Source organism: Pisolithus orientalis, assembly GCF_024613125.1.
Source record: "Pisolithus orientalis strain OTSU chromosome Unknown F5J12scaffold_15, whole genome shotgun sequence".
NCBI classification, from domain to species: domain Eukaryota; kingdom Fungi; phylum Basidiomycota; class Agaricomycetes; order Boletales; family Pisolithaceae; genus Pisolithus; species Pisolithus orientalis.
This window is the reverse complement of record NW_026260796.1, coordinates 223,557-247,959: the sequence shown is the minus strand read 5'-3', so window position 1 is coordinate 247,959 and position 24,403 is coordinate 223,557. Positions and strand designations below refer to the sequence as shown.

Below are 24,403 nucleotides of genomic sequence, written 5' to 3'. Positions count from 1 at the left end.
TTTGCTGAATAATCTAACCTTCGATTCGAGCCTCCCCTTCGTATGTAACTCGATGGTCTGCCCGTCTTAAGCCATACCTTCTTCGCTAATGATGACCCATCTGGTCGTACAAGGTTTGTTGTGCAAAGGATACGAGAGACAGGGGCCATCCTTATATGTATCGAAACCCTGCGAGCTCTGCGGAAAGTCAGCTCCTGAAAGGTCAGGAAATCGGGGGATGTAAACTGACCGTATGATCCCAAGACTTCACACACGAATCGCGAAGTCTCATCCAAATATCCTCCTTTCCCACATAGAAGTCCTCTCTGCGTGCTTCCAACCCTGCCGCCGGGAAAGTTCATGGGACTTTTGCAGGTGCAATGACACTCGGCGAGCGAGCGAGGTCTCGTTGTTGATCGTCTATATTGTCCATGAAGTCTGGTAAAACCAACTTATTCTACTGTTCAAAGCCATCTTTCGGTCCTCCAGCTTGCATGTGCCCATTTACCAAGCGTTTTCAGTCCATCCTGCCGTCAACCAAGCTTTTCCACTCACTCCGTCCTATCCTCAACCAACCTCTTCTGCTCCGTCTTATCGTCAGCCTACTGTCAGCCCCAGACCAAACTCGACTCCAGCAAGAAGGCCCAAAAGCCACCAATTGTGAAGCCGTTGCACGGGGGTGAAATATTGCTTCATATTTCTTTTTAGGAATCATACACCTGTTCATGGCACTTGTGACCTGCGACATCCAAGGTCAAGGTTTCACGAAAGGTTGATTTGGGCGCTCACCGAAGCGTGGTCTGGCTACATAGTGCCAGGCTGCACTCATCCACTTGAAAGGTTGAACTGGGGGGCGGTGAATTGCTCTTCCAGAATTTCACGGTATACACATTGGCGAATTTTAAGGTATTCCGGGGCGCAGAGCGCATGCAACTTGTGCTCACGATTATAATGGGACATTCGCTTCCGTCACACATTCGGTGAGGCACGTGCAGCTGCGTGTTTCACTTGTGAAGATTCCGACGGTCCAAATAGTTCGACAACGAGGTGGCAATGTGGTAAGTGAAGATATAAAGCATGTCTCCGCACATAGCAGGAAACCCTCGCCCTACTGCAAGGTGTTTTGCTAGTAGGACACACTGTTTCCTTTTCCGCCACCACTGGATTTACAATTCTTACAATCACGAACGACGTGCATAAATGTCTTCTCCAGGAAATGAAGCTCGAATTGCGTGCGTACATGTGACATCCATATAACATGTCTGTAACCGACACGCCTCACCTCGTCCATACAGCGTCATGGGCCTCACGGGAAGTGGAAAATCCACTGTGAGCATACCATACCCTACCAGCTTCCCCACTTATGGAACGCTCATCTCCATCTCATCGTGGTCGACGTGATAGTTCATCAACTGTGCGAGCAAGTCGGATCTTGTGGTAGGGATGGGACTCGAGAGCTGCACGATTGACGTGCAATCGTCAAAGCCGTTTTACCTGGATGAGTGTATGGTAACGTTGATCGACACGCCGGGCTTTGACGACACCAATCGCAAGGAGAGGGAGATCATAGCACACATATCTGCGTACCTTGCCAACACGTGAGTCGCATTGCGTACATACGCGGGAGGGGATTGAACTACAATCGGTATGACGCACGTCCTAACTCGCAGGTACGAACAGGGCGTTAAGCTCACTGGCGTCATCTATATGCATCGCATTTCCAACCCCCGCATGACAGGTACATCGATGCGCAACTTCAGGTGCTTCCGCGAACTCTGCGGGAAGGATGCATTCAAGAACATCGTCATTGTCACCAATATGTGGAGAGACGACGAGCCAGAAATCTGCAATAAAAGAGAGAGCGAGCTAGCAACTGATAACAAGTTCTACAAAGCTGTCCTTGAAGGGGGCAGGTAAAATGGTTCGTCATGACGGCACGACAGCCTCAGCGAAAGCCATCGTTCGCCAGTTAATCAATAAGGGCAACGTAACTCTCGCAGGCCAGCAGGAAATCATCGACGAACATAAGGAGTTCTCGGGGACAGCCGTGGGTAAAGAGCTCACGCGAGCTCTGAAGGAGCAAGCAGAGCAATATGGTACTGAGCTTCGAGAAATTTACGCAAGTTTGGAGGCTTTGACCCGTGACAATGACGAGGAAAGGCGACGGGTAGCTCAAGATGATCTGGAGAGCAAACGTGAGGAAATTGAAAACATTAAAAGTCGTATCGAAAACATGGAACAAACCTTCAAGACCGAGAAGGCCCGACTTCTGGCCATCATTGCAGGTATGGAAGCAGAAAAGTTGGTGCATTTGGAACGCATACGAGAATTAGAGGAGCAACAGAAGGCACATACCGAACAAGAGGAACGAGAAGGACTTCTGTTCCGGAGAAACCTTTTCAGCGCCATACAGAACAACAGGCGGTTGGCAGACGCTGCTGTTTATTATGCAGCGGGACGCTATTGCACGGGAGAAAGTATTTCTGTTTTGGGATCACCTCCAGCGTGAGCGAACAAGTAGACGAGGGCAGACACTTTTCCAGATTCGAAAATGGGCGGCGGTGATGGCCATCCGGGCAAACGAAGCACTGGCATGCAACATGTTGGCCGCACAAAAAACGCAAATAGCAGAAAGGATTCGCCGAATGACGGAGGAGATTGAACAGCTGGTGAAACCAAAAGAAAAAATTGAGGAGGAAGAATTTCGTCGGAAGGAAACACTCAAGAGAGGTTGGGAACCAGGCTCGCAAGTCGGAAACTGCTCGAGGGCAGCCTACGTATACTGCACGGGCATTTGGATCCTCAATACCCCTACGGCTAATAATGACTGCTGTCCTTATTATCTGGTTGTAGTCAGCTTTGGTCGTCTTTGCAGCACGGCGTTGAGACAGTGGAAAATGGTCTGCGCTTCGTAGCGGTCTATCGAGTCGTAGTGAATCTCCACAAGACTTCAATCTGTCCACTTACATAAGAGGACCGCAAAGGTGAGGGAGAGGGCAGCTGCAGACTCTGGTGCGCTCATTCCCAAGATCTCAGGACACCGCGACACATGTACTCGATCGCGATGTTTTGATTCTGTCAGAAAGTCATAAGTATTGATAGTCGAAGTCACATATCGGTGCCGACAAAAAAAATAGTAAGCATGTACTAGTAGTAACATCATCGATAGCATAAGTCAGGCTCCGCGAGTAATGGGAGCCTTGGGTGTTTGTGACACCCCGAGAAATGTCTTGTAGATCATACTGACTGGCAAAATAACATCGACGTGTCTGAACCGGACCGAAAATTCATCCATATGTCGAGGGTGTACGTCGAGTGCGGGCCCATAGGAGAGTGGGCGTTTACTGCTAACTAGTGAGCCTGCGATCTTGGACGCAGTCAACAGGGCCTTCGTAGCGATCACGTGAACATTATGTAATCTAAGACACGTTCATGCTTAGATTACCTCCCCCTGTCTTGTGTCTCTCTCTCCTTCGACCTTCATCATCTCTCATCCAAGCATTCATCGTTCTCATGCATATACTCTTCAGTTCTTTGCTCTTCACCATGTCTGGCCCCCCTACTGGTGTTACCTTTACCCCCACAGTTCCTGTTGGTCTTGGCATACAGTCTGCCCCCAGACCCTTCAGTCACATGTAATCCAGAAAGTGGGTCATCTGACATGCACATTTGGTCCTGAAAGTGGGACTAACCGACATTGGCCTATAGACCCTGATGGTGGATAGGCCAACATGTTGGAGGGAGGTCGGCCGACCTCACTGGGGGATGGACTCACACCCTGGAAGTGGTGTCGGCCGACCTCACTGGGCAATGGACCCACACCCTGGAAGTGGTGTTGGCCAACCTCACTGGGGGATGGACCCACACCCTGGAAGTGGTGTCAGCCGATTTCACTGGGGGATGGACACAGACCTCACCACCTGGAAGTAGGGTTGGCCAAACCCTGAAAATTCCCTTGGCATAATCAATTGCTTGTCAATTTAGATGTTACCAGAAGTATTGACTCTGATGACACTTCCAGATGGACATACCCCCTGAGACCAGTGTTGGCCAACCTCACTGGGGGGTGGCCTTACCCCCTGAATCCATGGCCATTCTTCACCTCCAGGTGATGTCAGTGATCTCACAGGGTTTGAAACTTGCAATGAGCATGGGTAGCCATATATAGGGATCCTTTTGATTCACACCATCTACAGTTTATTTATAGACCAAGACCCAGAGCTCTCTTGGTTGGTTGACAAGCTCTAGTTGATTTCTTGCTTGCCTCTTCACCCTCCTTTGCCATCTTCTGATCAACATCCCCACTGCCTCCCCTTTTTCTTTTCCTCACATCCTTTCTTGTATTCTGGGATTCCTTCATGCCACCCCCCTGGGTGGGACAGGAATCCCCTGCACTGACCCCAGTTGTTTCCTGTGCACCAATCCCTCTGCTTGAGCCACCAGAATTCTGCTGCAGTCTTGCAACTACCAGCCCCACTGCACCCATAACATCTTCCCCCTTGTGGATATCAAGACCTGAGCCTAGCAAAAAGCCCAGATTAGCAGCTTCAGGGTCATCTGATTCTATGTCCTGTGCTCTTTTGCACTCCCTCCACAACAAACCAAATCCCAGTACAATGGTAAGACCTTTCTGGGTGGATGCAAACTTTTCACTTTGCAATTGATACAGTGCCTTCCAGAAGGAATCCTCATTGCCATGCATCTCCTGGGGCAAATACTGGGCACTCCAGGCCCAAGATGCCCAGACAGGCAGGTTGACTGGTCCAGCATCAGGTTCCTGTACAAAATGTTTGTTAACCTGGTATTTGAAGAAAGTTTATCACTTACTGTCTCTGGCAAGCCATCTACAAGCTCAACAAGTTCCTGGTACCTGGGCATGATGCAAAGGGACTTTAAATATTTCACCCTGTCCCCATTGGCATGACAAGCAGGGCTGGATTCATGAGGGGTATCTTCAGATGGGGCCCTCCCAGAGTCAAGGATATCCTGGGCCCCTGATGAAGTTGCTATAGGGGTCATACCAGCCCCACCAATTTCTTCCCCTAAATCTGAGGGCTTGGCCTCCACCCCAGCTTCACTGTCCTCCCCAGGGCTCATCCACTCTCTCTTTTTGGATGGGGTTTTCCTGTTCCAGGGCCTTCCCAATGGCTCATCCTCCTTTTTGCACTTGATGAATGAAACAATCACCTTATCCTCCTCCTCTTGGGAATTCCAATGATTCCAAAGCATCCACATGTCAGCCTTGGTCCATTTTGAAGGATCTTTCATCACAAATCCTTCTGGGATGGAATCGGAACTCAGATACTCCAAATGGGACTTGATAAGCAGGCCCCAGGGAACCTTGGCCTTGGGCTTCCCTGTAAACTTTGCTATGTTTCCAACTTCCATCAACAACTGTAGATGCACTTGACAATCAAGAACATACCATAGGCAGCCTGGAAGACCATTCTTGCCAAACTCTGCTGGACCTTGAGTTTCTGACCAGTCCAAGCTGGTACCTCTGGGTTTCCTTCATCATCCAAGGCTATCTCCACCTTTGGATTCTCATCATTCAAATCTTCCTCAGCTGAGTATGGAATCAACCTAGGTACACATATTACATTGATCACCAATGTTTATCACTTACCAGCTTCAGTCAAAAGATAATTGGTTAACATTTGCTCTCCCTTTAGAACCCAATCCTTGGTGGGCTCTGAAGACTCTGAGAAGGCCTTCTTCCCATCAGGGGGTTGTGTTTCAAAGCTAGGTTTCTTCATTAGCATTGGATAGACAAGGTAAAGGGGAACCTACACTGCCATCTTGATCTGAGAATCAGTAGTCTCATGAGCCAGAAACATCACTATATTTGACCCCATGGTCCTCCTGACTGTTTCAATAAAGTCTCTGGCCATGTTGGGAAAATTTTTTCTCCTGTACCTGAATTATTGCATGATTAGTATAAGACATTTGAAGTAGACCAGCACTGACAATTCATGAGTTTCTTTTGGAGCTCCCAACTTATTCCACTTGGAAGCAGCCCTCCCTGCTTCAGCCTTCTTGTCATCTGCAAGAGACTCCCACCACTGTTGGATGATTTTGGTCCTCTGACCTATGGTCTTGGGGTCCTTGGTGTCCCTCCTCTCCCTATCATAGGCATCCATGTCCTCTTTGAAGAGCTGCTGGGAGGCAGTAAAATCAGTGAAGGGTTTTCTGTAATTTCCAGCCTTGGTAGGTCTGGTCCTCTCCTCTCTGCCATCCTCATCCTCACCAGTCCCAGGCTGCTCCTTCCTCTTGTCTGTTGCAGCCAGGATGCTCTCAATGATGTGTTCCTCATCATCCTGGTCTTCAGGGTCTAGTTCTGGCAAAAACACCCTTCTGATGGCCTAAATACACTTGAGATATGTGAAACTTGATGAAAAAGATACCCTACCACTCTCAAGTTCTGGGGCAATTCCACAGATCCTGAAGATGCTTGCTGAAGGATCTGGGATTTCACATCAGCCAGGATCTGGGCCCTGAGGTCAGGATTCCCTCGGGCATCTGTGTACTGCTCCACATAGGAGGACAGCAGATCAGAGTAGACTTCAGACCAATCAGCCATGAGAGAATAAAATCAGGGGGATAATTAGCAGCACAGATGATGGAGGTTGGAAGCAAGGTGAAAATTTTTCAGCCTTTCCCAATTTAGGCAGGAGGTTGAAGTTTTTGGCCATCACTCTCTTAGGAAAGGTACCATTATGGTATGATTGTTTTGATGTATTTGCTATTCACTTTGATTCAGATACCAAGTGCAAAGCAAGGGTAATCGGAAAACTATACACATATACCCATGTTCTAAATACAATCCATTTGTTTACCTTGGAACATCAATTGGGCCTTTTTGGAAAAGTCAGTCCACAACACTATCTGCTTATGAGCATAAGCCTTTTTCCCTGGTTCCAACAATTGTAGAGCCCTTTTCTCCCATATGTCCTTCTGGAACTCAAACCATAAGATGGCCCAAACCATCTCATGCCTCACCAATGACAATTCTTCTTTCCACCTGTCCCTTCTTGCCCTTGCTTTGAGCCAGTTGATCCTGTAAACTGCCCCACAATTTATTGGTGAGATTTTTTTGAGTAGTATTAACACTTACACTCCTCCATTAAACCCCCCTTCTCAGCATTCAGTTGACCCTGTTCACCATCCATCATCCAAAACCATGCCATTTTGCTGGTTCCCTGCCCAAACCAGTTCTCCTCTGTAACATCCTTACTCACTGCCAGGTCCTGGGGCTGAATAGCCTGATATTTTTGTCCAATCTCTTGATTGGGTTCCAACTGGAGAATGGCCTGCCTTGCCCTCTGATAACTTCTGACCTGCTTGTTTATCTGAGCCACCACTTTTTGGATGTCCTGCTTGGTTCTTGTACCTTCCCTAGTTGATTGTGCACTGCGGAAGTTCTGTCTGTATAACATTGCCTTGTGTCCAAGGTTGGTTCGGAGCTGGTCTAGACAATCATTAGCTTGCCCAATCCTGAGTTCCATTTCTTCTTTGAGGAGGTCATGAAGGCCAAGCTCCATCAGTTTGGTTGCTCCAATGGATGAGGGCATCCATATACTCATGAGCTCAGCAGGTAGCTCCTCTCCTTCTTCTGTAGCCTCCCAATCCTCATCATCTTCCCAGTACTCTCCATTGTCATCAATTTCTTCACCTTGCCCAAGGAATGCTGGATCATCCTGGGGTATGAAGACATCGTCCACCTCCAAACCTTTGAGAAATGCCTGGCTGGTGCCATGGAATTTGTCAATCCTGGCAGAAAGTCTTTTTCTTTTCTCTGAGACTTTGATTTCTTGTCTGGTAGACATGTGGCTCTGTCTAAGCTCAGATCTTAGCTGGTCCCTGCAGGTCTGGTTAGCAACCTATTGCTTCTGGAAACCACAGACCATACTGTGCATCCTCTATGCTAATTCCTTCCACAAGCCAAGCCACAGAACCATGGCTCCCTGGGGACACAGGTGGATTTTTCATGAGCTTTAACTGCACTTCACCCATGGTAGGGGCTACAGGCCATCAGACATGCCCAGGGTTTCTTAGGAACATACTGACCTTTTTCCCCTTTCAACAAATAAATGTCTAGGGAATCACCTTGATTTGCTTCTGCCTCAAGAACATCTGACTCCCATTGGGCAAGTTGGCCAGGGTCTAGAACAGCTGTCAACTGCTCATATGCCTGATTCATTTCTTCTAGGCACTTGTGTGAGGTCTTGTATTTTTTCAACAGTGCAGGAACTGAGATGTACAGGGTAAATTAACTTCTCTTTGAAGAAAAGGTCTCTCACCCATGTTGACAATTTTTTTCCAGTTAGAATCTCTCATATGGTCATCATACACTTCTTGTCTGTGGGCCTGAGTCATAGACCTTGCAGTGGGAGAGATCTTATTGAATGGAGCCCACAATGTCTCCAAAATTTCACCATCCAGATGACCAGCACCCTTGATAAAGTTGAGGCTATATCTTGGAAAGCAAGAGAGTTTGTGGGCAGCAAGATGAAACTTCCCCACAGCAGGAATGATTTCCAGGGAGGGAGGGAGATGGAGAGAGCAGCTGGATTTTACCCGACTCTGGAAGTTAATACTCCACTGGCACCCAACATCATAAATGACAAGGGCCTTTGTGATGCTTTCTGAATGATAATCAAGAGCACTGCAGATGGAGTAATCTGTGTTCATGTACCTAGCACAAAATGAGTTCCAAAGGCTTCCAGTACATCCATCAGGTCCACTCACTTTTCCCCTTTCTGAAAGTCCACCACAGAATGGGGAACAAAGCAACCATGCCGAGCACAGGCTGTGGCACCAATCCCAGTGGACCAGGAGATTGGACTTGTTAATATTAGCAGCATTGATTGCCCTGTGATTGCTGCAGGTGGATCTCTACCAGTACAGTGGGTCATTTAAACTCCATGACCTTGGGACAACTCACCTCCTTGTTATCCAAAGACTGCTCAAGATGGGCCTGGTAGGGCTTTTCAGCAACCATGTAACCAGTTCCATCTGCTAATGACACATCCAACTCAGGCTTGTTCATTTTCATATGCTGAGCAGTGAAGTTGCCATCCATGACATATTGCCTCATTATGGTATCACTAAGGGGGGAGGGGAGTTAGAAATCAAAACCCTACAGATTATCACTCCATACCTGTCATATTGGGTTTTCCAATCTGGAGGTAAATTAATACCTGGTTGTGGGCAGGCAGGACAAAAGAGTGCAAGTTCTCCTTGTCTAGGATCTTGTTCTTTATCATGACCAAAGCCAAACCATTTCCTATGTTTCAAATCCCTCCACAGTCTGGAAACCCTCATCAGCTCTCGGTACCTGTCCTAATTGGAAATGAATGCATTAATAGAACCCCCTAAGAGCAAATAGTGCATGGCACTCAACTGGTATACAGTCAGGAAATGCATTGTTGGTGAACCTCTTCAGCTTCTGATAGAAACTCATAGCTGAAGTCTTGCATTCCAGGGCATCAATGAGAAAGTGATTAAGAACATCAAAGGTGAAAGCAGTCTTGGGCTTTGTTATACTGGCTGGAAAGAGTCTTTCCCTGAGTAAATCAAGGTGCCAGTCGATTGGATCTGACCCAGGGCAATTGCACCAAGAAATCTCATGAGTGAAAATTCCTTCTGTGTGCACTATGGTCATTTTTGATCTGAAGGATCTCCTGCTACCAGAGGTTAACATGGAGGCTACAGGATATGACTGCCATTGACCTGTAATTGGGAGGCCCTTCCCCAGAAGTATAGCCCAACTCCTCTGAGTCTGGATCCTGATTCTGTCTGTTTTGAGGGCAAGGATGACCCCCATGGCCAATGTGCCAAAGGAACCCAAGTGCCATCAAAGAGGTATCCTGGTAATGAGTAGCATTCCATCTTTGTACCTTGTGGAATGGAAGATTTTGATGCACTTTCACAGCACAAGGACCACACCAGGCATGCACACCAATGCAGGACATGCATCTGATACTTCCTTCTGCCTGACAGCACTGCTCACATATCCCCCCCTTAGCCAGCTGCTCTCCCTCAAGAATGACTTTGAGATATTCTGCTCTCCAAGGCAGCCATTCTCTGATGAAATCATTTTGACTCTAGGGGATAATTTAGCCAATGCAGTATCAGGCAAAACTTCCCACCTTGGTAACCCTCCTAGTATTTGGGGTATCTTCCTCATCATTCCAGTCCAAGGTAGGCATGTCAAAGGAGTCTGGGACAACATTTTGGGAGCCTATTGTCCTGGGGGTCCTTGGAGTTGAAGGTTGACTCTGAGATGGGAGGTAGAGGTGTCTAGCATCCACCTCCTTGTAGGTGTCCTTTCCTCTCTGGGTTTTAGTGACTTCAAATTTATACAAACCTCCTGCAGAGCTTTTGCCAAGGACTTTGGTTCTACGATGATGCATGATTGAGCACAGGAAGAGTCAAAAGCAAGGTTTTCAGCTGTATTGAAAATTTTTCATCCCCAAAACAACACCACACAAGTCCAGAACAAGGTTATCAAATGTATTTAAAATATTTGTACCCAAAAATTGCCACTAAAATGTGTTTTAAGTGTATCTGACAGCCAACCCAAGAATGTCCTTTTGGGTAGTCCATGCTGGTCTTGTGACCTTGAGTCGGTCATGTACTTTGTCCTTCATATAATGCACCAATGCAATTCTTTCTCCCTTCTCCCACTTTGGCACAGAATGTTGAAGGATTTTTCCTGATAGGAAAATCATGGTGCCTGGGGAATAAGCCAGTTCGGCCCCCAGATCTGGAATAAGGAATTTAGCATTGTGAGAACCCAGGCTCACTAATGAATCCAGAAGGGTTGGGGTGGATGTGACATCTCGGTGAGAGGGAGTTTCCTGATTGACAATAATATCAATGTTGGTATAGACCGATGGCCAATCCAGGGATATCTCATTCTCCACCCTGCCAGCCTTGGCCAACATTGCTTGATCACCAGCCCTGGCCATATCTGGCAATGAGACCTTTGCTATATTGCTCCAGAAGTGTTCCACATAAGAAATCTTGAGCAGCCATTCCCTATTGGCTTTCTGTTTGAGGGATGTGCTTTGATAGAGTGTATCAACCAACCTCTTTAAATTTGTCAGCCCCTACCATGGAAATCACAGCACCTGGACAAACCTCATGAGCCTGTTGGAATGTGGCAGGAGACATGGAAATCCTGCCATGTCCATACATGACTTGGTCAACAGGCTGATGCTTATGGCCATATTGTTTGTTAAGCTTGCTTTTGTCTTTTGGCTTGTTCTTGGGCTCAGTCTGAAGATTGTCTTTTATGGAAAGGAGAAGGGAATTGAGAAGTTCCTATGATATAAAAGCTGTAGTGAAGGGTTGTCAGAGAATGAAAACACTCACTATCCGTGCATCTGGGACAATACCAGGCAGATACCATACTATCACCCTGCCATGCACATCCAGAACTGTGGCAGGAGCATTGATATACCCAATTTTTGGGTTTTCAAAATGGATGGTCCTGTCCTTGGCATGCACCAATGGTTCAGAAAACCTGTCTGCATCCCAATGCAACACATCTATTAAGGGTCAGACTTGGATCACTTGCAATTGTTGTGGAAATCACCTACAGGGATTGAGGATGGCATGTGTAATGACTGCTGGATGCCAGCCTAACTTCCAAAGATGTAATAGCATCTGAAGTTAGACCAGATTCCCCTTGCAATGTTGCCCTGACTTGGGTTAACTCAGCCAAGGATCAAAGTCTATTATCCAACTAAATACATAGCAAGTGTAGCATCACTGCTTATGGCTTACCTTGGCTTCCTGAGCTGGTGATTTGAGAAAATAGAGCTGGAAGAGATCATAGGGACTGTTCCAAAGGCAGCCTTCAGCATTCCAACCACCATTGTATGCAGGGAATCATCCATGATGATGTGGGGGGTGTTGGAAAAGTCAAAGGAAAATTTTTCAACCGTGAGAAAAATAGTTAAAAATCACTCAGTACATAAGTTGGAAGTTATTCTCCACAAGGGACCTTGCTTGACTTGGGGGAAGATCCAGAATCCAGAAACCCAACTTAGTCTACTAGATACACCATGTTTCTTGAAACATCTAGTCATGTAAGCAGGGGCCTGGAATGGTGGAATCAAACTCAGCAGCAGTTGAACTCCAAGTCAATCCAGTCCAGCAATCTCTTGAGCATCATGGGAAACCATGGAACACCAATACTAATCTAGCAATCTAGCAACATCCAACAGCTAGGAACACATCCAGTCAGCATTTGAAGGGAAGATGTTGGGTTGCTAGTAATGCCATTGGCAAGCTCTTGAGCATCAAAGGGAAACCTTGCTTAAGAAGATCAGCCATGGAACACCAGTGCTAATCTAGCACCATCCACCAGCCAGGCAGACTGACATGAAACAATACACCAAGTCATTTGCTAAGGTTAGGGTTAGAAGGAGACTTGCATGAAGAAATACACCAAGTCTTATGCTAGGGTTAGGGTTAGCACATGCTTCATTCAAAAAAAGAAGCATAGATTCCCACACAGCATTCAAATCCAATCAAAGCAGTGACATGTACAAGGTCATACATAAATTCAACTACAGTTACAATTTCAACTACAAAGGTATAATGGTTTCATAAGAAACCAAGGCTTGCCTGCATTCCAGAGGGGGCCCTCCTCCAGAAGTACAGTTGGGCCAATAAAAACCGTCCTCAATTCAACCAAGTTCCCAAAAAAGCGCACAAAAGCTGATAACAAAGATACTAAAAACACATTAGCATCAACACAACTTTGCAAAGTTCACATACCTGGGGTGCACTATTTATTCACCAGGAGTCAAAGACAAACAGCTCTAGAAAGTTTATGTCAGTACAACATAGATTATACAGAAGTTGAATACTCACTACACCAAAGCCTGACCAACTAGCTACTACCAATATATACCAACACATACCACACAAAAAAACGTCATAGGCTGACCCACACAGGTGGGTACAGACCAAATAAAACATCATAAGCTGACCTACAATGTAGGTACAGACTAGCCCCCAGATCCCATATGAGCTGGCCTACAATGTAGGCACAGACTATTCCCCCAGACCCAACATATTACCCAACAACCAAAAATTGCACTGGCCAAGCACAATCTAAGGTCAAGGGCAGCCCCTCCCTACATCCTGTAGCTGCAGACTACAGTCAATAGTGAGGCACCAAGGATGCTGCAAAGTAATGGTAATCAAGTAATGTGAAAATTCTGGGATCAGAGGTGCCACTTACCTTATGACAGCTGAGATGATGGGCTGAGATAAAAACAAAGATGATGTAGCACACAAAATGGGAGAGAGAGAGGGGGAAAGGGAGATGGAGATGGAGGGAGAGGGAGGACGATGGAGGGGAAGTGTCCCATCGCAGGGAAACACAGTAAGGGAAAAAACATACCACTGACTGGGGGGGATTTATATACTTGAGTCTTATGTACTGTTGTTTGGCCACAGTCCAACTAGCGAGGTCACCATCAATGTCACATTCTCGGCCTCAGCATGTGTTCAGTTGCCATGAGTGCCAGCAACTTCCTCTGAGTCAGTACTGCGTGTTGTACTATACATCACGAATAGCAATGTCACGTGACTCCACTGTCACCGGATTTGGCTTCTATATACTAAATACTAAATGTTCGCTTGACATTCTCATAATTGCATTGTCAAGCCGAGCAAGCACTCCCTCATGCTGTTGGCTGAGTGGTAGTGGTGGCTTACCCTTGGGATTTCACAGAAAATGTATTGTAGTAGCACTACTGGATCATTTAATACATGTAGTCACTTATTGAAACCAGAAATCGGCCTAGCGGCAACTGACCACTCCATATATAGTCCTACATAATGTTCCAGAGATGCATCCAAAGTATGGGTAGACACGTTGTGAGTCAAAGTGAGGTTCAGTGGTGAAAACCAACCAAAACCAACACAAAAGACAATGAAAGCAAGTGGTGGTGTGCCTATGCGGTACCTAGATGGTAGAACCTGTTCTTTGGGAGGGTTTTTGTGAGCTACAACACTCAAAGATGAGTGCTGAGGGTTGGGGGTGCTCCTGACGAAGAGGGAGCAAGAATGTGATAGAAAGCAATAGGGTAGACTGCTGTCAGCCTACAGAAGGATGGATGGTGACTTAATTCAATGTCCTAAGCTGTACTGAGCTCAGGGAGAGCTTGGAGCGAAGTATATGGATGATAGATGATGATAAGTGAAGTAGATGATAGCTAGACCCTTAATAAAGTCTCAACTATTGAAGCTGATGAATGATGTTCTGAGAGATGATAAATTGCAAGCAAGAGGGGCTCTCTGATGTCTTCTTTTTTTTTTTGCTACCTAAGTACAGTGACTTATATACAGTACAGGGGCATTGCCTATGGAAAACAAGGTGAAAACACTTGGTAAGTGATTGGTAACTGATGAGTAAGGAATGTAAGCGATGGGTAATTGTCTTGGAAAGCATTGGTAAGCATTGGTAAGGATAAGTAAGCCAAAAAGCAAAGAATCAGTAAGCAAAGTCAAAAGATTGGTAAGTATTGGCAATAGGTGAGTCAAAGACAGTCAGAATGTCACAGTATGAGTCAAGCAATGTCAGGAACTGGGAAAGTGCACTGGAATCACATCAGGGGGAGGCTGTGCATGTCACATCTCAAAGAGATCACTTCCAGGCCAAAGTGGGATGACAGAGAGGCAGCGCTGATCTGATGCCGATATAGTACATCCAAAAGCAGACAGGGTGAGTCAGATGTCAACAGGGGTCAAGCTTTGGGGGTCTGTGGGGTGACAGGAGCATAGGGGATTGCAACTTTCCCCCCCAAACCATCCTCTCAGTGAAGCAAATAAAAACTTCATGAATGAGGCTCTGTTGGAAGAGAGGATGAAGGGGGAGCATCTTCTGCTGTATCTTGCAACAAGGAGGCAAGATGTGCATCATACTCATCATGGATGTGATCAGGGAGAGTGGAGAACAGTAGATTATACTGTAGCTGTCGCAATTTTGGAAGAATGACAGATGAGACTGGTATGAAGACGTTGCAGGGGGCAGGGAGGAAGGATCCATATGCTTCTTGGACTGGAGAGACTGAAACGACCACATAAGACCTTTCCAAGTGAATGACAGACCTGAGGCGACCAAAGAACATCCTCCTGGAGGTCATACTGACAAAAAGAACACACTGTCCAAGCTGGATGGGCTGAGAGGGGGCAGATGAGGGTGGGATGTACCAGGATGCTTCAGGACAGAAGCTGGTAGGAACTCCTGGTAGATATATGTAGCCATGGTCCCTAGCAAAGGGGACAAGTGAAATGACTGATGTGGAGGCAGCCATATCAGAAGAATTAGTGAAATGAGCATCTTTTGGAGGGAGTGCTGTAGAAACGTGTGGAGTGCACAAATCCTTTCCAATCTTGGAAGGTAGGATCGTGTGGCTGAGCACTACAAGCGAGTGTGGGAATGGTTTCGGTGTCTGCAGAATTGGTGGAGATACACTGAAAACTGGAATGCCATACACGGGCGCTTAAGAATTTTATTGGCACTTAACTTGCCTCCTCCTTTTTCTTTGGCATTGACAACTTGTTCTTGTGCGAGGGATGACTGCCGACATTGCTGGCTGTCCTTCTTTGCATGAGGGCTATGGTCTTCACCTCCATTCATCAGCTACATCCATGTCCACCTCACCAAACACCTTTGGTGTGTGACAACATGTGATAATCATGACAGCCATGACATTGTTCATGTCACAATTAAGGTTGTGTCCAAGATTATCATAGGTCTCACTACATGACCTGTCCAAAATCAAGATCTGTGCATCCAAGTATCTGGATTGACACGGTCTTTTGCTCCTCTCCTCTTGCCACACAGTGTCTCCCTCACTGACTGTCATTGCATTATCCCACTCTCTGGCCCCTGCTGTGTCTCAGCGAAATTTTTGGTACATCATCAGTCCTCTGGATCTCTTCGCACCTCTCCCTCTCTAAACACAAAATAGGTACATCATGCTGCCATCTCCCTTCAAAAAAAAAACAAAAAAGGTATGTTGTCGAACCTCTCATGGCTTCAACACTCACATCACACACCAGGACTGCTGCCATTCTTCTCAGTCTATTGCACATTGTTCAGTGTCCCATACTACTCACAAAGCCCATTCATTCAAAAAGAAGGTAAGTAGCTCGCAGTGTCCCTCTACAACTCACAAAACACCCCCCCCCTCTCATCAGGTCTCATCCAAAAAACAGGTATGTCATCCCAGTGCGCAGCATCTCTCTACCACTCACAGAACACCCTCTCGCCTTGTCTCATCCACAAAACAGGTATGTCGTCCTACTTCCCGGTGTCCCTCTACCACTCACAAAACACCCCCTTGCCATGCTTATCCAAAAAAAAGGTATGTCATCCCAACTTCGCAGCGTCCCTCTACAACTCACAGAACACCCCCTCACCATGCCTTATCAAAAAAACAAAAGGTAAGTCGTCCCAGGTTGCGGCGTCCCTCTACCACTCACAGAACACCCCCTCACCATGCTCATCCAAAAAAAAGGTATGTCATCCCAGCTTCGTGGTGTCCCTCTACAACTCACAGAACACCCCCTCGCCATGCCTTATCCAAAAAAAAGGTAAGTCATCCCAGGTCATGGCATCCCTCTACCACTCACAGAACACCTCCTTGCCATGCCTCATCCAAAAAAAGGTATGTCATCCCAGCTCACGGCATCCCTCTACCACTCACAAAACACCCACAGAACACCCCCTCGCCGTGCCTTATCAAAAAACAAAAGGTAAGTCGTCCCAGGTCGCAGTGTCCCTCTACCACTCACAGAACACCCCCTCACCATGCTCATCCAAAAAAAAAGGTATGTTGTCCCAGCTTCGCAGCATCCCTCTACAACTCACAGAACACCCCCTCACTGTGCCTCATCCAAAAAAAAGGTACATCGTCCCAGCTTGCACAGCGTCCCTCTACAACTCACAAAACACCCACAGACCACCCCCTCACCGTGCTCATCCAAAAAAAAAGGTGTGTTGTCCCAGCTTCACACCATCCCTCTACAACTCACAGAACACCCCCTTGCTGTGCTCATCCAAAAAAAAAGGTATGTCGTCCCAGCTTTGCAGTGTCCCTCTACCACTCACAGAACACCCCCTCACCGTGCTCATCCAAAAAAAAAAGGTATGTTGTCCCAGCTTTGCAGCATCCCTCTACAACTCACAGAACACCCCTTTGCTGTGCCTCATCCATAAAAAAGGTATGTCATCCCAGCTCGCACAGCATCCCTCTACAACTCACAAAACACCCACAGAACACCCCCTCGCTGTGCTCATCCAAAAAAAAGGTGTGTTGTCCCAGCTTTGCGGCGTCCCTCTACAACTCACAGAACACCCCCTTGCTGTGCCTTATCAAAAAAAAAAAGGTATGTCATCCCAGGTTGTGGCATCCCTCTACCACTCACAGAACACCCCCTTGCTGTGTCTCATCCTACAAAAGGTATGTTGTCCCAGTTCCTGGTGTCCCTGTACCACTCACAAAACACACTAGTAGACTATCAATTCATATCTCCCTCCTGCCACACTGCATCTCCCTTGCTGTGTCTCATCCAATAAGGTATGTTGTTGGACTTCTACTTCATGGTGTCCAGATGATACTTACATATCACCCTCTTTGGTCTGCTTATCCAGTGCCCAGTGTTGTGTAGTTGCATACATTGGCTTCTCTTTTCCATAAATATGTAGATATCTATCCCTGCTGCATGATATATGTACTAAACTAAATGCATTTATTGTTATCTTACTGCTTGTCCCCTACACCTTCTGTGTCTTGTAAAGATAATAAGGTATGCTACTGTTCCCTTCTGTGTCATATGTTGCTGCCACTCACTAATGTTGGCATAATAGACTCAGATGGTGAAGACCAAGCAGACAGCTAAGAAGACCACTGGGGGTAGAACTCCCAGGGTATCTCTTGCTGGTCTGAAAGCTAGGGAAAAACATGCTGCCAAGTCAAGCAAGGCCCATGCTAGGAAGGCCCCTGTTGCCAAGAAGAGAAGGATGAGGAACTTGGCAAGTCTCTTTTTATATTCCATCCATCTTTCTAACATTCTATGCAGTTCTGTGTGATGTGCAGGGATGGAGGGACATTGTGGCCTTGTGATCAGGCAGGTTGCAGAAGGGTAGTGTGTAACAAATGTGTTGTAGTACCTGAGGATTGCCTTGCAGAGGTCACCCAGCTTCCTGTGACCTTCAGGTGTGTTAACCTCCCTTTTATGAATTAATTCCATTGACTCAAACTCTGGATGAACTTCAGGTGTGTTTCCTGTCATTGGAAAATGACAAGATTTGAAAGTCCTCAGCCCTATTTTGTAAGTGCATATTGCCACTCCAATCACTTCTAACTCCAAGTACAGGGCTTCTACCTGTCAGGCAAGCCAGTCCTGAAACACCCTCTTGTGGTCATTGGGGGGTTTGAGCATGCCACCACCTCTGAAGTGGCTGGTAACTCTACTGCCATTATCCACCTCCACCTTGAGTCTCTAGAGCTTGGCCATGCCTCTGTGCATATCCTTCACACCATGTTGCAGGGATATTTCAGACAAGACACCTACCACTTCTCACAACTGCCCTTCAACTTTGCCACTGAGGAGTCCAGAGCTGCCTATGACACTGCAGCATCAAAGCTAGCTTCAAGTCTGACTACCTTTGCTAAGGTAGTCATTTTCCTTAGTACCCATACTGATGAAGACAGGGGGGATCTGTTCTCTGGAATGGAGAATAAGGTTCCAATAGCCACAGAGGTCTTTGAGGTAAGTCACCATTGTTTGACTGTCACTCCCATCTGACCAGTTGCAGTTTCTGCAAGGCCTTCTGTTACCCCTCTCCAACATTGTCAAGGGTGGGGACCTCATCTTCTTTGTATGTGGTTCTACTGTAAGGAAGGAGCAGAGCTTCCAAGGACTGAAGGCAGCTGTGCAACAGTAGGTTTTCTTTCAATGTTGGTGGTTATGGCTGACACCATATCAGTTTCAAGCCAAGGTCCATGTTGCTTTTTGATGCTGAGAGACTTCAACTAGTCACCACCATTCCCTTCCTCATGAGTGTCCTTGACTCCACCCTTGTTCAAGGCTTCCATGTCCAAAGTGCAGTCAGGTATGCCCTGAATGACTGTGGTATGTTGGGTAGGCACTCCAACATCATCCTGATGTTGTGGCAGGAGAAGGTAGTGGTGGAGAAATTTGTCTGGACTGACAAGTTCATCAGGCCTTGGGGACAACAATTGCCTGCCCAGTGCCCTCAGTGTTATAGCATTCAGAAGTTGGAAGCTGGTTGTTCAGGGCAGACTTATTCCTATGAGTGCAAGAATCCTGGCTGTGGGAAGGACACACAAGGCACATCTCAGCCTCCCCAAACCTATACTATCTGCATGTCCAAAGGGGCTACCAAACTGACACAGGGAAAGGGGCAAACATCATCCTGGCTGTGGGAATCTTTGTAAAATACCCTACCTTGATACATATGATATGCATGTACTACAATCAAAAATAGCTGCTTTGTGTTTTCAAATTTCATATGACATTGAATGTTCAGAAAAAAAAGTAATTTCCTGCAGGACAATTCCTCCTTAAGTACTGATACACAACTGAGTAAATTTGCCCAATGTTAATTCCAATACAATGGCCAGATTGGTAGAGTTAACTTCAATACCACAGGATGAGGATAGGATATAGGATTTTTCCACAACCATGTGGGTTCAGCCAGCTAACTACCAAGGAAGTAGTGTACTGAGTAATAAGATTGGCCAGCCCCACTAACCCACTAGCAAGATATTGGTCTTTCTTGCAAAGTGTCTGCCCAACCACAACTCCAGGTCATGGTTCATTCCCCCCAGCCACATCAGCTGACCCCACTTCTAGGGCACTAATTCATCCCATAGCTGTGTTGGCCAACCCCACTTCCAGGACACTAACCTATCCCATAGCTGCATCGGCTGACCCCACTTCTAGGGCACTAATTCATCCCATAGCTGTGTCGGCTGACCCCACTTCCAGGACACTAACCTATCCCATAGCTGCATCGGCTGACCCCACTTCCAGGTCACTAATCTATCCCATAGCTGTGTTGGCTGACCCCACTTCTAGGTCACTAATTCATCACATAGCTGGGTCGGCTGACCCCACTTCTAGGACACTAATCTATCCCATAGCTGTGTCAGCTGACCCCACTTCCAGGACACTCAGCTATCCCATAGCTGCACCAGCCAACCCCACTTCTAGGACACTAATTCATCCCATAGCTGTGTCGGCCGACCCCACTTCCAGGACACTAACCTATCCCATAGCTGCATCAGCCGACCCCACTTCTAGGACACTAATCTATCTCATAGCTGTGTTGGCCGACCCCACTTCTAGGACACTAATCTATCTCATAGCTGTGTTGGCCGACCCCACTTCTAGGACACTAATCTATCTCATAGCTGTGTCAGCCGACCCCACTTCTAGGGCACTAATTCATCCCATAGCTGTGTCAGCTGACCCCACTTCCAGGACACTAACCTATCCCATAGCTGCATCGGCCGACCCCACTTCTAGGACACTAATCTATCTCATAGCTGTGTCGGCCGACCCCACTTCTAGGACACTAATCTATCTCATAGCTGTGTTGGCTGACCCCACTTCTAGGACACTAATCTATCTCATAGCTGTGTCAGCTGACCCCACTTCTAGGGCACTAATTCATCCCATAGCTGTGTCAGCTGACCCCACTTCCAGGACACTAACCTATCCCATAGCTGCATTGGCTGACCCCACTTCTAGGACACTAATCTATCTCATAGCTGTGTCAGCCGACCCCACTTCTAGGACACTAATCTATCTCATAGCTGCATCAGCCGACCCCACTTCTAGGGCACTAATTCATCCCATAGCTGTGTCGGCCAACCCCACTTCCAGGACACTAACCTATCCCATAGCTGCATCGGCCAACCCCACTTCTAGGACACTAATCTATCTCATAGCTGCGTCGGCCGACCCCACTTTTAGGGCACTAATTCATCCCATAGCTGTGTTGGCCGCCCCCACTTCCAGGACACTGACCTATCCCATAGCTGCATTGGCCGACCCCACTTCTAGGACACTAATCTATCTCATAGCTGTGTCAGCCGTCCCCACTTCTAGGGCACTAATTCATCCCATAGCTGTGTCAGCCAACCCCACTTCCAGGACACTAACCTATCCCATAGCTGCATCAGCTGACCCCACTTCTAGGGCACTAATTCATCCCATAGCTGTGTCAGCTGACCCCACTTCCAGGACACTAACCTATCCCATAGCTGCATCGGCTGACCCCACTTCTAGGACACTAATCTATCTCATAGCTGTGTCAGCCGACCCCACTTCTAGGACACTAATTCGTCCCATAGCTGTGTCGGCCGACCCCACTTCCAGGACACTAATTCATCCCATAGCTGCATCAGCCGACCTCACTTCCAGGTCATCAATCCATCCTATAGTCATGTCAGCTGACCCCACTTCCAGGGAAGTTGATCCATCATCCTGTGACATAGGCTGACCCCACCTTCACAGTCCAGCCTACCCAACCCTAGGGACCACCGGCTGATGTCGGTTAGTCCCAGTTTCAGGATGAAATGTACATGTCGGATGACCCACTTTTAGGACTACAAGTGACTGAATCATGTGATACTGCCTAGTACCTAGTCAATTGATGGATTGAAGCAGGTGAGCAAGTTGTGTCCTAATACCAGCAAGCATGAAGAATCCAATGGAGTAATGTAAAATGAAATGGAGTTGACATTGCCAGAAGGAAAATGGAGGGAAAGATCTACTTTCTGGGAAATGACAGCATTTGTACTACCATCAAACAAGTGGAGTGTATCATATGCTGAGACACCCACAGCTCAGTCTCAAGTTCTGAATGCCAACAATGCCAAACACTGAAACAAACTCTGTTCCTCACTATACCTTTCTAGTTAGCTTTTGTACTGCCCTCACTTGTGGCAAGGCAGTGTCTGTCTTTGGCTCTCTGACCCCTGCCTTCTCACTTGACTTTCAGTTAGTTCCTTGCACTGCTATTTAGTCCCTCACTGTTAACCCCAACCTTTGGGTTGCCAGTCTTCAGTATATATACTCTACATAGACTGTACTTAGCTCCTCAGTCTGAGTATCAACCTAGTTCACCCCCTAAACTCCTAGCTTAAGCCTGAGATGACTCTTGGCTTTCACTCCTGACCCCCCTCAGCTTTCTCTGACTTCAACCTGGCTTGTGCAAGGGTCTAGCACATGAGCTAAGACCAAGGGTTGTTGCACCCAGTGTAGGGAGTGGTATACTCCCTGAGGCCAAAATAGGGATGCCAACACCAAAATTCTGCCATTACCAAAGTCAACCCCTATCAGAGTTCCACATCTGTCATCTTTGGAATTATTACATCTGCCTCATGCATCTGCCTCATGCACCACCTTACCCATTGAACCTTCAGAGCTCCCCTGTCCATCAATAATATACACCAGTCATCATCCCAGAATTCTGTGCCAACATCAACCTGACATATGTCTATCCAGAATTCTGCAGCTGTGTTGCCTCAACCTTCACCTCATCATGTAGCCAGGAAATCACACAAATCATCAGTAAAAAACTCTGGTTACCCCCTCTCATTCTTTTCCCACAAACCTTTCTCCACAATGTGAGTACCCCTTTGCTTGCAGCCAGTATTGCACCTACAGCCTCTATCCTTCATGTTCCACTCCTCAGTACAATGTACACTTGTCCTGTTGGAAGATACCTGTCTTTCCCATTTGTCTTTCTTGGTCACTACTTTACAGTTTGTTTTCACACATTGCTTTATGGCTTTGACATCTGACACATCACCCTCTTTGTTTTCCAGAATTTTGCTTTACCCACCCCACATTCCTCTGATCAGTACCTTACTATCCATGTACTATATAATTCCACCTCAGCAACAAAAAAGAATCATCATCTTTTGGGACTCACAATCTGTGTCATATGTGAGTCTAAAGTGTTCAAAGGGTCCTTGCATCCTCTGTGTCTTTGCATCACTTGTGTCTACTGTGTCTTCTGCATCTTTGTGTCCTTGATCCACTAGTACCTTGTTTCCCCTCCTGTGTGCCTAATTCATCTTGGAGTTACTTTGTCAGGTCAAGATTGTCACTTGGAATTTCAAAAGCAAGTCTATTCCTACCTACAACTCTGTGGAATTAAATTCCATGCCCTACATTCAACTCTTTGACTGACTCTGCCATTGCATTCTATGTCTCCTTCCTACTCAGCACCCCTTGTGTCAAGCCTAGGGATTTCCCCTACAGCTTTCCCCTATTTGCATGCTACCCAGAGGTAGTGTCCCACAGTGGCACTCAGCCTTTGGCCTTCAACCCCTGACCCAGCCATGAACTTAACATTTTTTGATTATGGATTGGTCTACAAAACAATGAAAAGAGCCAGAATTGATCAATGCAGAAACAGCATCAACAGAATAATTAAGAAGAGTTACAGACAGAAGTAAAGAATTGGGACTAGAGAGAGCAGACACATTGAGTCAGACATCTGATTGTGCACAGTTGGGGTCAATGCTTCCTCCAGGCTGTGCAGGCTCCCTGGGGGAGTGGACTAATTTTTTGGCTCTGCCTTCTCCATGGGCAGAGCAGGCAGAGTTCCAGCTGTAGCTGCATGGGCTTTGGATGCACAAGAGGTTGACTTAGGGCAGTCCTTAGTGGAGTGGCCAGCCTCACCACAGAAGAGGCAGAGGTTGTTTTTCATCCTATGCTGGTGTTCAGTGGAGGTGAGTTTGCCATCCTTACCCAGAAGATGAGCAATATCAGACTTGGACATGTTGGACTTGGGCAGATCTTTTTGTTTGCCCTTGCCCTTGGCATCAGACTTTGGAGGAGAGGCAGAGGACAATGATATAGACTTGTTGTCAGAGTTGGAAGACTGTGACTTGTCAGTGGTGGACTTGGTGGTGCACAAAATTTCTGCTTTGTGTTCCCAGTAGCATGCATCAATGGTTTGGGTGAGTTCACAGAGTTGTGCAAGAGTAGAAGGTTTTCTGACATGAGCAATCTCATCTTTGATGTGGTCTGGAAGTCTGCTATAGAAGCAGTGGCAGAGTGCACTGACACCATAGTCCTTGACCTGTGAAGTGCAGTGATTGAACTCCATGACATACTTGGTGATCTGAGAGCTGTCTTTCATGGTGAGGTTCTTGAGTTGTTGGATGGCATCCACTATGGTGTCATGCAGACCAAAATTAGTTGTGAGTTCATGCAAGAACTCATGATAGTCATCCATCCAGAGCAGATGGTCATAGTTTTTGGGGATTAGTAGGTCTGGCTCAAACCAAGCCAGAGCCATACCCTTTAGGTAGGACTGAGTGAAGGTTACCTTCACTCTGTC

The 24,403-nt window shown here is 46.8% G+C and overlaps 3 protein-coding genes across 3 annotated transcripts; 2 read left to right on the top strand and 1 right to left on the bottom strand.

The window, feature by feature from the left end:
* Positions 1-747: 747 nt before the first annotated feature.
* Positions 748-2,488, top strand: F5J12DRAFT_913233 (P-loop containing nucleoside triphosphate hydrolase protein; the record flags this gene model as incomplete). Its single annotated transcript, XM_051749087.1, has 6 exons — positions 748-857; positions 899-1,211; positions 1,275-1,308; positions 1,384-1,577; positions 1,650-1,875; positions 1,949-2,488. Exons 2-6 carry the CDS (start codon positions 1,180-1,182, stop codon positions 2,486-2,488), a joined length of 1,026 nt encoding a protein of 341 aa, XP_051599700.1. The 5' UTR covers positions 748-857; positions 899-1,179.
* Positions 2,489-4,180: 1,692 nt separating this feature from the next.
* On the bottom strand, positions 4,181-11,885 carry F5J12DRAFT_782998 (uncharacterized protein; the record flags this gene model as incomplete). Its single annotated transcript, XM_051742795.1, has 22 exons — positions 4,181-4,756; positions 4,807-5,384; positions 5,405-5,545; positions 5,606-5,721; positions 5,770-5,895; positions 5,947-6,341; positions 6,389-6,540; positions 6,816-7,043; positions 7,094-7,839; positions 7,889-8,000; positions 8,047-8,229; positions 8,280-8,624; positions 8,728-8,788; positions 8,924-9,086; positions 9,140-9,321; positions 9,712-9,878; positions 9,992-10,085; positions 10,131-10,380; positions 10,561-11,093; positions 11,125-11,307; positions 11,359-11,509; positions 11,773-11,885. 22 exons carry the CDS (start codon positions 11,883-11,885, stop codon positions 4,181-4,183), a joined length of 5,595 nt encoding a protein of 1,864 aa, XP_051599699.1.
* A 4,157-nt stretch (positions 11,886-16,042) lies between these two features.
* On the top strand, positions 16,043-19,475 carry F5J12DRAFT_782997 (uncharacterized protein; the record flags this gene model as incomplete). Its single annotated transcript, XM_051742794.1, has 23 exons — positions 16,043-16,152; positions 16,210-16,227; positions 16,303-16,376; positions 16,419-16,455; positions 16,544-16,605; positions 16,647-16,679; positions 16,732-16,767; positions 16,809-16,842; positions 16,865-16,918; positions 16,973-17,006; positions 17,049-17,082; positions 17,125-17,159; positions 17,202-17,235; positions 17,290-17,322; positions 17,415-17,474; positions 17,813-17,820; positions 17,882-18,050; positions 18,182-18,230; positions 18,291-18,345; positions 18,391-18,786; positions 18,827-18,957; positions 19,004-19,129; positions 19,163-19,475. The coding sequence occupies 23 exons, from the start codon at positions 16,043-16,045 to the stop codon at positions 19,473-19,475; spliced, it is 1,935 nt and encodes a 644-aa protein (XP_051599698.1).
* Positions 19,476-24,403: the final 4,928 nt, after the last annotated feature.